The sequence below is a fragment of the Onychostoma macrolepis genome, chromosome 05 (genome assembly GCF_012432095.1).
Source record: "Onychostoma macrolepis isolate SWU-2019 chromosome 05, ASM1243209v1, whole genome shotgun sequence".
NCBI lineage: Eukaryota > Metazoa > Chordata > Actinopteri > Cypriniformes > Cyprinidae > Onychostoma > Onychostoma macrolepis.
Window position 1 is genome coordinate 6,399,271 of NC_081159.1, and position 13,259 is coordinate 6,412,529.

At 36.4% G+C, this 13,259-nt stretch overlaps 1 protein-coding gene across 6 annotated transcripts in view; it reads left to right on the forward strand.

Annotated features, from left to right (window-relative positions):
• Positions 1-13,259, forward strand: part of LOC131540840 (regulator of G-protein signaling 3-like) — a 37,934-nt gene continuing 24,675 nt past the window's right edge. The window contains exons 1-9 of one of the 6 annotated variants that reach the window (XM_058776120.1): positions 1-157; positions 1,752-1,931; positions 2,809-2,975; positions 9,669-9,719; positions 9,915-9,973; positions 10,378-10,472; positions 10,779-10,847; positions 11,161-11,242; positions 12,725-12,815. In XM_058776120.1, the coding sequence (XP_058632103.1) occupies positions 111-157; positions 1,752-1,931; positions 2,809-2,975; positions 9,669-9,719; positions 9,915-9,973; positions 10,378-10,472; positions 10,779-10,847; positions 11,161-11,242; positions 12,725-12,815 (841 nt within the window). In that variant the 5' untranslated portion in view covers positions 1-110. Of the gene's footprint in view, positions 158-421; positions 572-1,751; positions 1,932-2,808; positions 2,976-7,801; positions 8,371-9,668; positions 9,720-9,914; positions 9,974-10,377; positions 10,473-10,778; positions 10,848-11,160; positions 11,243-12,724; positions 12,816-13,259 lie in introns of those variants that run through there. The other 5 variants (XM_058776121.1, XM_058776119.1, XM_058776122.1 and 2 more) reach the window with 5 other exon arrangements.

Consider the following 13,259-nt stretch of genomic DNA (forward strand, 5'->3'; position numbering starts at 1 on the left):
CACACACTTCCTCTTCAGAGCGGGATGGGGGGAGTTTCTGCAGTTTGAATGTCCCACTCAGAGCTGGTAAATATAAACATAATAGCTGGGAATTTGTGTTTGTAAAGAAGATGGATTATAGCAGACAGCACTCGCAAAATATGGACTTCAGGGAAAGGTAAGTGTAAATGACATTCGGCTGTGGAATATGTTCGGGTGCGTTTGGAAACGCTTACTGAGAAACCCCTAAATACAGACAGTTAACTTAACTAAGTTCACAGATTCCTATAACTATGTAGTGTAATATAAGTTAGCGCCAGTGTAAAGTTATGGCGGTTTAATATTTACTTGTAATCTCAAGCAGTACAACGGTTCTTTAACCCAGCCCATTGTGAGTGTATGATCACCGAAGCGCTCAAGCCACAAGTTCATGATTACACGATAAAGCTGTGAAGATTTCAAGTTTACCTCTGCTGACAGAAACAACACCGTTCGACCGCACAACAATCAATATTGGAAAGCTGAATGCTGTTTTTGAACAACAACAACAAAAAAATTGTATTAATGTCACTGGAAAATCACTCGTAACACGGTATGCTCCACGTTTACATGAACATTAGTAATCATTCATAGCATATTAGGAAGGAATAGTTTAACTTTTACAGCAAATCTATCTATCTATCTATCTATCTACCTATCTATCTATCTATCTATCTATCTATCTATCTATCTATCTATTGTATTGTGTTGTACATTACATGCAGTAATGCATACTTGCATATTCACAAATTGTCTTTTGTATGTCTTTATGTACTAAACCTCTGTCTACAACAATTTCCACCAGTCCTATTCTATTCTAGTAAAGATATCAAACCAAGTGGAATCTTGAAGAGAAATCTGTAAACAAACGATGCTTAACTTTTCGGAACCATTTTTGCTGGCAATAAAAAATAATAATAATCTATTTACATTATCGACTGATATGTAGTGATTTTTAGTGGATGTATGAAGTTTATACACGTGTCCTTGCATAGTAACCAACGTTTATTCATATCAATGTGTAACAATATACATATTTTATCATTTAAAACCTAACAAACAACCGTTTGTGAAATGTATTGCATGAAAAGTGAGCATTTGCAATCTTTGATTCAAATACGCTTGTTGTATTCCTCAGTTGTAAATCACTTTGGATTGAAGCGTCTGCTAAATGAATAAATGTAAATGCAAATATGCTGCTTGCTTTGATATATATTTTTTTAATCTAGTGGAATGGCATCAATGCATTTTTAAAGCAGTTTGAAATTCCAGTTATTAGAAGCAGATGTATAAAATGTATTAGAATTCAAATTTGCAGAAGTAATAAAACCTCTGACCTCCCCACTGCTGTAAGCACCTGATGTCCTGCTGGGATGTCAGAAGTGATTTCCTTCAGCATGTTCAGAAAACCTTAATTAAACCTAATCATTGACACTCTTTGTTTAAATTTCTGAAATGTTATTAAATCATTAACAAATTAACACAAAGTCAAAGAAGAACACTAGCTTCATACAGTACATCAAATTCATGTTAAAGTAGTGTGACGTTTATGTCAGTTTTGCTCTGGCAACTCTTGACAGGGCTTCTTCATTGTTGGAGTTAATCAGCTTTTTTGAGTGAATTAAGATCATTTGAGAGCTTCCTGCAGGGTTCGCTTGTCTATCACTCTGTCATCAGAATTCATGTCAGAAGCGAGTGCACTAACCATGTAACACCTCCGGCTGTGCCCATAGGAACAGACTTCACAGGGAATCTCTTTGGCTACAGGATCCATTCCTCCCCATGGGGCCGTCAACAAAGAAGCCGTGTAGAGAAAGAACCAGGCCTACAGAGAGCAGAGAGAGGAGATCTTCAGTGGCACACATCAGATCTGTCAGGAACAAAAGCCCATTGGCCGTGAGCCAGCAGGCAAAGTAAAGAACGTAAACAGATAAAATGCACATGAATGGAATGCTTCTGTTTAATGCTGCATGACTGTATCAAAACAAACCACACAACATTACCCACTGTCTACTAATTAACTGTTACAGCAGACCAGTGGAATAATGCATGATGCATGTGTTATAATTTATGTTAGCGGTAATTAATGACTATATTAACAATCACAAAGTAATATCAAATAAATAAGAATAATAGAATCCCTCACGAAACATGGCAATATACCGGAAAATATAATGCAGTATTTTTAATAATACATTTCCAACTAGCTATATTATATTTTCATATATGCATGGACCATGTATATATTGATATGTTTAAAAAATATATGTAGAAATGAAGACAAAAATGTCACTACATTTTTTTCTTGTAATACTGAAACACTCAGTTTCTCTTTCATAATTTATCACATGGTTTTACATAAAGCTGAACACAAATTCATAAGCTTTTATGACTTCATTGTTTGCATAGTTACACATTTCATATGAAAATATGTGTGATGGTATATCAGTAAAAATGTGTTTGCTGAAAACATACTACAATTTTAGAATTTTCAATATTAAGTGGAAAAGCGGAAATTCCTTATGTTTTATTAAATTATTATTCTTTATATTTTTAATATACATTATTGATCGTTAATTTATACAGAAATATATTTTCTTTGTGTAAGGAAAGCCCATGAATGGTGGGGATTACAGTTAAGGAGCTCATGCATCTATTCATATAAAATTTGTCGTATATTTATATCATGTAGAGCAGAGTGCTGAAGTTAAATTAGTTTAGAACTGCTTATGTAGACATGCATTTTTCTCAGTTTCTTCATATTTTTGTTTCATCCTGTGATTCCTGCAGTCTCAGTGCTGGTAGACCTGCTGAGAGGAACTGGGGGAAAGCTGTCAGCCAAAGTGCATCTGCTCAAGTTAAAGTGGCCTCAGTGGTCAAAACGGCTGTAAAGAACAGTACAGAATCTGCACCCAAAAAGAGGAGGAAAATTCACCCGTCTGGTTTCAAAGGAAAAGGTGAATGATTGTTCATCTGATTGCACATTAGAATTAAGCTCCATTCTGATGGAGATGCACGGATAATTAAACGTTGACTGATATTGTGCACACTATTGTGTGCCACTAGATGGCAGTGTTGAAATGCTCAGACCAAACTAATCTGTCCGTAAAGTAACTGTTTCCCTCTGCACAAGGAAATCATTCATGGAGTTTTCAACCTTTTTCAGACTCGGGGACTCCCGTTCAGACTGTACAATTTTAGAACTTTAATTAATGGCTTTAAAAAACCTTATTTGCTTGATAGTGATAGATTATCAATGTACTTTAAAATCAGTTCACATAATAAAATATTTTCATATTTTTGAAGCATATCCTATAAGACCACAGACTATTACCATGGTTAAAATAAAATAAATATATAAAACTAATTAAGTAAAAAAAATAAATAAAAAGTCAGTAAGTTTCAAAATACTTTTATTCAGATAGGATATATTACAGTTTTTTCAATTGCTAACAAGCGTTTAACAACACTTGAAGTGCTTTTTCTAAACTCTTAACACAGCAACACACCTACATCACACAATTAGCCAAATAGTTAATTTTCTGGCCAAAACCATATTTTGTTAAATAAATACAAACTCTCCATTTCAAAATGCTGAATGCCTTTTTCTACAAATACTAACTCTCTCAAAACACAGCAAACCTGATTTAAAATTGAGTCATTCAAGGCAAGGCAAGGCAAGTTTATTTATATAGCACATTTCATACACAGTGGTAATTCAAAGTGCTTTACATAAAAGGAAGTGAAATAGTCATTAAAAATAATAATAAGGAATTAAAAATAATAATAATCACAACAATAAAAACAAAGTGATTTAAAAATTGATTTACAAAGAATTTAAAACATTTAAGAATAGAAAATGATTATACATAGTGCAATCAGTTCGGACGTAGCACAGTGCTCATTCAACAAATGCACAGCTAAACAGATGAGTTTTGAGTCTGGATTTAAATGTGGCTAATGTTTTAGCAAATCTGTTCTCTTCTGGAAGCTGGTTCCAACTGCGGGTGGCATAATAGCTAAAAGCGGACTCCCCTTGTTTTGTGTAAACCCTTGGTATTTCTAACTGACTCGATCCTAATGATCTGAGCGGTCTGTTAGGTTTATATTCAGTGAGCATATCTGCAATGTATTTGGGTCCTATGCCATTGAGTGATATATAAACGAGTAAAAGTACTTTAAAATCTATCCTAGATGTAACTGGAAGCCAGTGTAAGGACCTGAGGACTGGTGTGATATGCTCAAATTTTCTGGTTCTAGTCAGAATCCTGGCAGCAGCGTTCTGGATGAGCTGCAGCTGTCTACTGGTCTTCTTTGGAAGGCCAGTGAGGAGACCATTACAATAATCCACCCTGCTGGTGATAAAGGCATGAACAAGTTTCTCCAAGTCTTGACTGGAAACAAAACATCTAATTCTTGCAATGTTTTTGAGATGATAGTATGCTGATTTAGTTACTGCTTTGACATGACTGCTAAAACTAAGGTCTGTCTCCAGAATCACCCCAAGAGTTTTGACTTTATTTTTAGTTGATTGACCCCTAGAGTCAAGGTATGCATTCACCTTGAGAACTTCATCTTTGTTTCCAAATACAATGACTTCAGTTTTCTCCTTGTTTAACTGAAGAAAGTTCTGGCACATCCAACAGTTTATTTCATCAATGCATTGGCAGAGGGAGTCAATGGGGCTGTAGTCATTTGGAGATAAGGCTAGGTAAATCTGGGTATCATCATCATAGCTGTGATAGGCAATTTGGTTCTTCCTCATTATTTGACTTAGTGGGAGCATATACAGGCAAAACAAGAGTGGTGCAAGAATTGAGCCTTGTGGGACTCCGCATGTCATGGACGTCCACTTAGACTTATGCTCTCCTGTACTCACATAATAACCTCTCCCTTCTAAGTATGACCTGGACCATTTGAGTACCATCCCAGAAAGCCCAACCCAGTTTTCCAGTCTCTCTAGAAGTATGTTATGATCAACAGTGTCAAACGCAGCACTAAGATCTAGTAGTACCAGCACTGATATTTTGCCAGAATCAGAATTGAAGCAAATATCATTTATTATCTTAATAAGCGCTGTCTCTGTGCTATGATGTGCTCGGAAACCAGATTGAAAATTGTCCAGGTATCCATTTGAGTTTAAGTAGTCAAAACATTAGCACTAGTTTTCTATCCAACAGGAACATACAGTCAGTATAGTGCATAGACTGTCAAAATGCTAAAAATTAATTACAAAAACTGCATTACTTGTCATGCTTTCGTTTGACCTGGATGGAACATACAATATGACATCCATTTAAAATAATAATAATTCAGTCAGCTGAACTCTACATTTGTGTGTGTGTGTGTGAATGTGTGGATTCATTTACTGTAGGACAGTATGTGTACAGCATAGTGAAGGAGTCATCAGTACTTTATGAAATATAAAAGAAAACTGACAGAATTGCTGCAGTAAAGGCTTTATTAGCAAAATGAAATTGCTGTCATTGATCATAAAAAACAACAACAACAAAAATGCAGAAAAAAAAAAGTTCTAATCTATGCGATCTTCAGCATTTGGCCACATGTTCTCATCGACATCACACCTTATATTTTCTCTTGCTATGCACCTTGGATAGAAATGCTTAGCGTGTCTCTGCAGCCAGCCTCCATGGCATCCAGGAGGGACATTTGATCATGTGGTCGATGATCATAGACTTTGCACCTCCAGGCAGAAAAAAATTCCTCAATAGGATTGAGGAAAGGAGAGTACGGAGGAAGAAAAAGGGAAATCATTCTCGGATGGGCTGCAAACCAATTTGTGATTGCATGTGAATGGTGGAATGCTACATTGTCCCATACAATCACAAATGTCCTCATGTTCCCTCCCACTTGTTCCCTTTCTGCTTCTGGCACCAATTGTTGGTGGAGGTCACCTAAAAACAAAAGAAGGTGCTCTGTGTTGTAGGGACCAATCTGGCTTTTCTGCAGGACCAAACCAGCACTTGAGATTGCAGCACACATTGTGATATTTGCTCCTCTCTGACCCGCAACATCAGCAGTGACCCTTTTCCCAATTAGGTTTCTTCCTAATTTTTGCCAGGTTAAATCCTGCCTCATCTACATAAATGAATTCATGTGGTGTCTGATTAGCCTCCAACTTCATAACTCTCTGAAAGAAATCAAACACATGATGTTTACTGTAAATGCTCTTCACTATGTGGGTATGTTTACTTGAGTAGTAATAGACAATAGTGAAAAAAAAGTGTAGAATAGCGTAAAAGTCACTCTAGAATCAGATGTGCTGTATAGGCACCTGGACATATTGGTGTCTGAGTTCCTTGACCCGCTCACTGTTTCTTTCAAAGGGCACTGTGTACAGCGGATTCATTCGAATTCTGTGTTTGTTCAGAGTTCGAGCGATGGTAACCAGGCTGATGCTTTCCACATTATGGAATACCAGGTTTTCCTGTACAATTCTGGCCTGAATTTCTCTGAGTTTTATTGCATTGTCAGCAATGTCCTCATTGAGCAGCTTTCTTCTTCCCCCAGAGCAAGGAAGTTGAACAAAAAAAATTACATATTTGTATTTGTATCTGCTGGTGGCTAGCAGTTATTGTGATACATTACAACTGCAATTATGGCCCTCATGAAATGCATTACTTACCTCTTGGTTTCTTGAAAAATTTGGATAATGGAAGCCACAGTTGACCGTCTGAGATTAGGCTGGACTCTTTCACCTGCCTCTGTCAGTGACAGACCATGGTTTATCACATTTGAGGTTTATTCAGCTAAAGTGCATTACAATTATTAAAAGTTATTATTTTTAAACTTAATAAATAAATTAAAATTGGGTCCCAAAATTTATTTAAAAAGCTAAACATACTTTTTTACTCATAAATACTGCATGATACTGTATAAATTGACTTTATTCAGACTATCAGTAATGTCTCCAGTCACTATCAATAATGTCTGCTGGTAGTACATCAAGAAATGCCCTCTTAAAATTACAGAAATATATCACACACAGAAAAACAAAGATCTGGAATTCAATAATCCCATCTCACAAATAAAAAAAAAAATGTTTTTTTTTTAAACTGTCTGTTGGGGAGACAGTAGAGATAATGACTGAATTAATTCGACTGAAATCCTGCATGCTCTGCATAAGCTGTTTATTGTTATTTTTATCTGTGTGGATGTTGAGTTGCATGCATTTTCCATGGCTCTCCCAAAGGAGACCAGGAAACAGAGCTTAACACAATGCTTTATGCACTCAACATGGTTTTGCTCTTGCAGAGGGATGCATTGCCTACTATTCACTGCCATATGATGGATTCCTCATGGACTTAGCATGATTATATAGCAGCACCAAATCACTAGTCCTATTTTCCTTATGTTCATCAGTGAGATCTGTGAAGTAAAGATGTAACCTCTGGAGAGGGGTGGCTTTATCCTGGAATGAAAGAGGCAGTGACTGTTTGATTTCCTGTTGTGTCAATGAATGACTCACTCCGGTTAAAGTCCTTTAACGGACAAGAACAAAGGATTGCCCTCAAGACTGCTTTTAATCTCTTTTTTTTTTTTTTTCCAAGAACAATCATGTATTTTCAGAATATATTCTTAGAAAGTGGTTTTCTGTCATCAAAAAGAAACAAAAAAAAAAAGCCAGCGATAGCACATTTTTATAGCTGGAGTTTTTATAGTAAAGGGCATTAGGCCTTTTGAGGATTTATACACATATCACATAATGATTTATTATAAATACAATTTTTGCATGGGATCATTTAATGTTTTCTCTATGTTTTTCAAGTCCGTGACAAACATTTTTTTGCTATAAAGAAATCAGAAGTGTTTGTGAGCTGCTTTCAAGTTTTGTTATTGTTGATCCAGTTATATGTATTAAGAGAAATAATGTAACCGATCTCAGATCAGCACAAAGGATGACCTCAGTCAAAGGTTTTGTTTATTATGAGTACAGCAGGTGGACTTTCCCTCCCTCCCTCTCTCCCTCCACACACACCCCCTTTCACTCGTTCAGTGCTGCTCTCTGACCAATCACAGCTCCTCCTGTCTTATCAGCTATTCAAAATGCAAGGCGGTTGAAATTTATGCTTGTTTTCTCCTTCTGTCCTTTATCCTCCAGTGGCAACATGTGCATAGTGGCAGTTAAGCTCTTGAATAGCTGCGAGGCATCACATCTGAATTCATTTACTACATTTCTGAGAATTCATGTGTGATGCGTGCAATTTGGGACGTTTTTAAAATCAGTCAAGCTGTGGTTTTACTATAACATGGACTGTCAGAAGGCACAGAAAGTGACACTGAGCTGTTTCAGGCAATGGCAGAGATCATCCTTTCTTTTACAAACTCATGGTGAGTCACTATTGAGCTACTGTATGTGTTCACAAATGATGCTTCAATAGCATTAATCAACAAAAATCTTTAAACAATTACCTACAGTTTAAAAAAATAAATAAAAATTGAAATAACCTCACTTTTACCAATCCATAATTCCAGAATGATTCTTTTTATAGAAATTAGCTACATGAAATGGAATCAGCAAAATGTTAGCTAGATAACAAGTTGGACCTAACCAGTAGGTAGACTGATATATGTTAGCATTTTAAAGTTTGGAGCAAGTAAGATTCATGTTTTTAAAAAGCAATCTCAGATTTTTGAATGGTAGTGTATAACTTATATGACAGTATAAGCACTCAAATTAGTCACACAATCATTCATTGTTATGAGTAACTTAATCAGCCATTTAATTATTTGTTGTTGCTTTTTGTCAATTAGTTTATTTATTTATTTAAATCATTCAGTCAGTTTGTGGACCACTTTAAGTCCTTCACAGATCCCCAGTGGCCCACCAACAGTTTGAGAACCACTGATCTAGATGAAAAGATTTTAACTTATTTGTTTGACTGCACTTGTCACAGAATTGTGGCAGAAAATGATCTGATGGCCAGGCTTTGCTGCAGGTCTGGAGGAAATGTATGTGTGTCAATGCACATATTAGTGTAACACCAGCTGCTGAGTCCGGCTTTTGGACTTATCTGTTGTGCTCTGATAATTTGGACTCTTCATTACACCTGTGAGTCCATGACAGGTTTCAGATTCCTGTGTGGATGTTTCCATGAAAATAAATAGACAAAATCAGCATATTAGAATGATTTTGAAGGATTATGTGACACTGAATACTGAAGGAATGGCCGATGAAAATTCAGCTGTGCCATCTTATTTTAAAAATAACATTTTTGGAAAATTACAAATGACATTTAACATGCATTGAAATAGAAAACATTGTAAATTGTAATAATATTTCACAATAGTACTGTACTGATCAAATAAATGCAGCCTTGGTGAGCATAAGAGACTTCTCTCTAAAACATTAAAATATTACAGTAGTTGGTTCCAATAGCCTTGTGAGCATGTTCGAGTCCCGGCTTGTGGACCTTTCCCAATCCCGTCCCCCTCTCTCTCCCCCTTGACTTCCTGTCTGAGTACTGTCTTGTCATAATAAAGGCAATAAATAATAATAAATAAATAATAATAATATACTAACTTCTGACCAGTTATTTATTATTTTTATTACTTGACTGGATATTAAATTAACTAAAAATGGAAATTCATTTGGCATGTGGGTATAATTTAGATTTTTTTTTCCCCAGGTCAACTCAAACTGAAAGTTACTCCAGGCAGCGGGTGGCTCTATGTTCAAAGTAAGCATGTTTGTGAACAGATTTTTTACTTTATAATTTTAGAGTTTTAAGAATTTGTTTTTCAAATAAGACTCATGTTAAAATCTAATTTTAATAACCCGGTTATACTTGCACTTAATTCATACAAGAAGTCTTACATTCATAATTCATTAAATGAGAGCTTCATTACTCATGCTCTCATGTTTTTATTCACAGTTTTGGAGGCCAGAGGACTCATGGGAAGAGAGTACAAACCATGTGACTCATATGTAAAGGTGTACATTTTGACATATGCAGATAAGGTCTAGAGCAGACGATATTTAGATGACATGTGAGGTCACGTGACTGCAAGCCTCATAAAACAACTCAAACCTATTTTTCTCATGGCAGAGAGACAGCAGTAACTTTCCCGGTCACTGTTGGTGATGATGTGCTATTATTTTTGTCATTATTTGTCGCTTAATCCTCTGTGGACGTCTGCCCTTGAAATGAACCCGTTTTCGTGTCAGCCTGAGCAGGTTTCAGGCATGAGAAAGCATCAGTTGTGTTGGCAGCTGTCCACTCGATTCCAAATTCAAGTGTTGATTGATTTTCCCTCTGAGTATGATGAATATATCCTGTAGCAATGTTAAACTAGTGGACTTAATAGCAACCACCAACACGTGTTTATTTATTCCAGATAAGTATTGCTCCAGATGTTGACCACAGCAAGCGATGGAAGACCAGGACCGTTTTAGACTGCAAGAGTCCTGTTTTCAACGAGACGTTTATGTTGTGAGTGAATTCTTATTGTTCACTACAGACAGAGCACTTGTATGATGGTGTTTAAAAAGAGGAAGTGAAGAGTGTCGTGTTATCTTTTAGTAGAATAATTTATGTTAAACATCATGTGCTCTCTAACCTCTCGTCTGACAGCCTCTATTTCTCAATCAGTCTTTCTGAAAGAGACTATAGGGCTGAGTCTGCTGTCTCTCTTTTGTTAGCTGTCTTTTTGAAGTCTTGGAGGGAAAGGCCATTGTGTTTTTGGATGAAGCTGGACGTTGATGGATGAGCTTTTGAAGTGTTGCATTTATGTTGCAGAGATGTGGATGAAGACGATCAGAAGAAGAGGCTGTTGTTAACCGTGTGGAATCGCAGTCGAACTTCCAGGTAGGATTTTATAATCTTTTTTCATTCACGTGTTGATTTTCTACATGTATACAGCTGTAGTTAGAGGCTATTTATATGTGTACCATAAGTTCAATTGTTCTAGTATGTATTTTATTTCCCCGCTGCAAAAGACACTCAGCAGTGCCAAAATCACTCAGTACAAAATCAATATGTTATTGGCTGTGTTTTTTTTTTTTTTTTTATATCAGCAGCGTCACTGAACAGTGAACATGATCTAAGTGGGGTTAACCAATGTAAATATGACCTGACTTCATCAGGAGTTCAAAAATTCCCGCCTGTTGTTGTGTTTTAGAGTGTTTGATTTTGCCCACAGGCGCAGTGACTTCCTGGGCTGTATGAGTTTTGGTGTCCACTCTCTCATCACCTCATCTAAGGTAAATATCCTGTTGTTAACATTTGCCCAAAGCGCTTTTACCCTGCAATGTCATTTGGATTTGGATTTTTATCAGAAAAATGAAGAACAATTTTCAGCGGTTGTAGTACAGTGGTCAGTGCTTTTTTACTTTCTCCCAACACCCATATATTCATTAGAAATGACTAAACTAAAAAAAAATGTATGTATACGTAAACATATTTTATATTAATTTATTATCATGTTATTTTATAAATGTGTTTTTGAAAATCTCTTATACTCACCAAGGTTGCAATTGTTTGATCAAAAATATAGTATATTGTGAAATGCTATTACATTTTGAAATAATCATTTTATTTTAATACATTTTAAAAAGTGAGGGCAGACCTGAATTTTTATGATTCTTTAGAAATTATTATAATATGCTGATTTGGTACTCAAGAAACATTTCTTATTATTATCAATGTTGGAAACATTGCTGGACCTTTTATATATTTTTTCAGGATTCCTTGATGACTAGAAAGAAATATAACAGCAAATAACAGACTTTATTTGAAATAAAATATTGTAACATTATGAATGTCTCAAATATCACTCTTGATCAAATGAATGCATCCTTGCTAATTTCTTAAAAAACTGAACTGACCCCAAACATTGGAATGATAGAATATATAGTATATTTTTATGTGCATGTGCTGAATTAGAGCGGTTCAGTAAATATGCAACACGAATGCTATTGTAAAATGGGAGTGAAATGGAAAGCAAAAAGTGATATATTAGTAAACAGATTTTACTTTCGTAGATGCACTGCCACGATACATCATCCATAATTTACCTAAAATCCTCTTTCATTGTAAAACAACTCAGCTTGCTTTAAGAAAGATAGCATTTCATATTTATCAAAAGGAACGTTCCTCTTAATTTCATTCTCTTCTTGTCAAAGCATTTCCTCCACACCATCGTCTAATTACACAGTGGGGGAAGTGGCGACGGGACTGCTCATTGAGGCTTGAAAAATGACCTACAATTACCAAGAGCAGCACACTGCAGACATGCTGGCATCGTGGCTTTATTCTGCATGCCCGCCTGCACAGACGAACGAAAAATATCCCATCTGAGATCCCTGTTCCTTTACATTATGTCCCGTTGTCAAATTCAAGAGTGTTATACTCATGTGTTAAGACAGTAAATCCTTTCTTGGAGGCTGATATTTTGAGAAAAATTAGATCAAGCCCAATGGATGTTTTATATAACATGATGCCATCTGGCTGAGCAGGAGAGTAAAATGGGCATCAGCTGTTTACAGCTGCAAAGGTCTCAAAAACACACACGAATACACGACAGAGCTGCCGACGGCCACAGGGCCCGATTTTAATACTCTCCCTATGAGGGACGCATTAACAAGTCAGCAGATATTGGAATTGCAAAACCTTGCAAAGGAAAGAGCATCTTCTTCCCATGGCTCTCTGTGTCTAATTGTGTTTTTCACATTTTCTGCTGACAGGAGATCAGAGGTTGGTATTATCTCCTTGGAGAGGAGCTGGGCAGGAGCAAACATCTGAAAGTGGCCTCACGTCGCATCAGACAGACGGCTGGTGAGATTAAACGCAGTTTCTCTCTCTTTCGCAGTTGGATCGTAGCCACTCTCTGATAGCCTTTAGCAGTGAAGATGGACAAATTCCACATGACAGTTTTTCCTCAGCAACAGTAGATTAGATGATAACAGATACTACTGAAACCAAACAAGCTCTTTGCGGTGGAAGTTACTTTTGAGTCTGAATGGAATTTGAATGTTTTACTTCTCACCAAATGCTATGTTGAATTAACAAGCATTGCCTTGTACTTCTTGGAGGGATATAGAGGGCTCGGTGTTGAAACGTACAGCATCCCTGTGGAGAGCCGTAACAAAGAGCCGGGGGCCAGGGGGCCGACACAGTGTGCGCTGTGAGGAGCCACGGGAATAAGATGAGAATTAAAAGGTTGAAGTGTCATGATGTGTCGAAGTCAGTTTAAATCCACTTTAGTGATCTTGTCTCCCT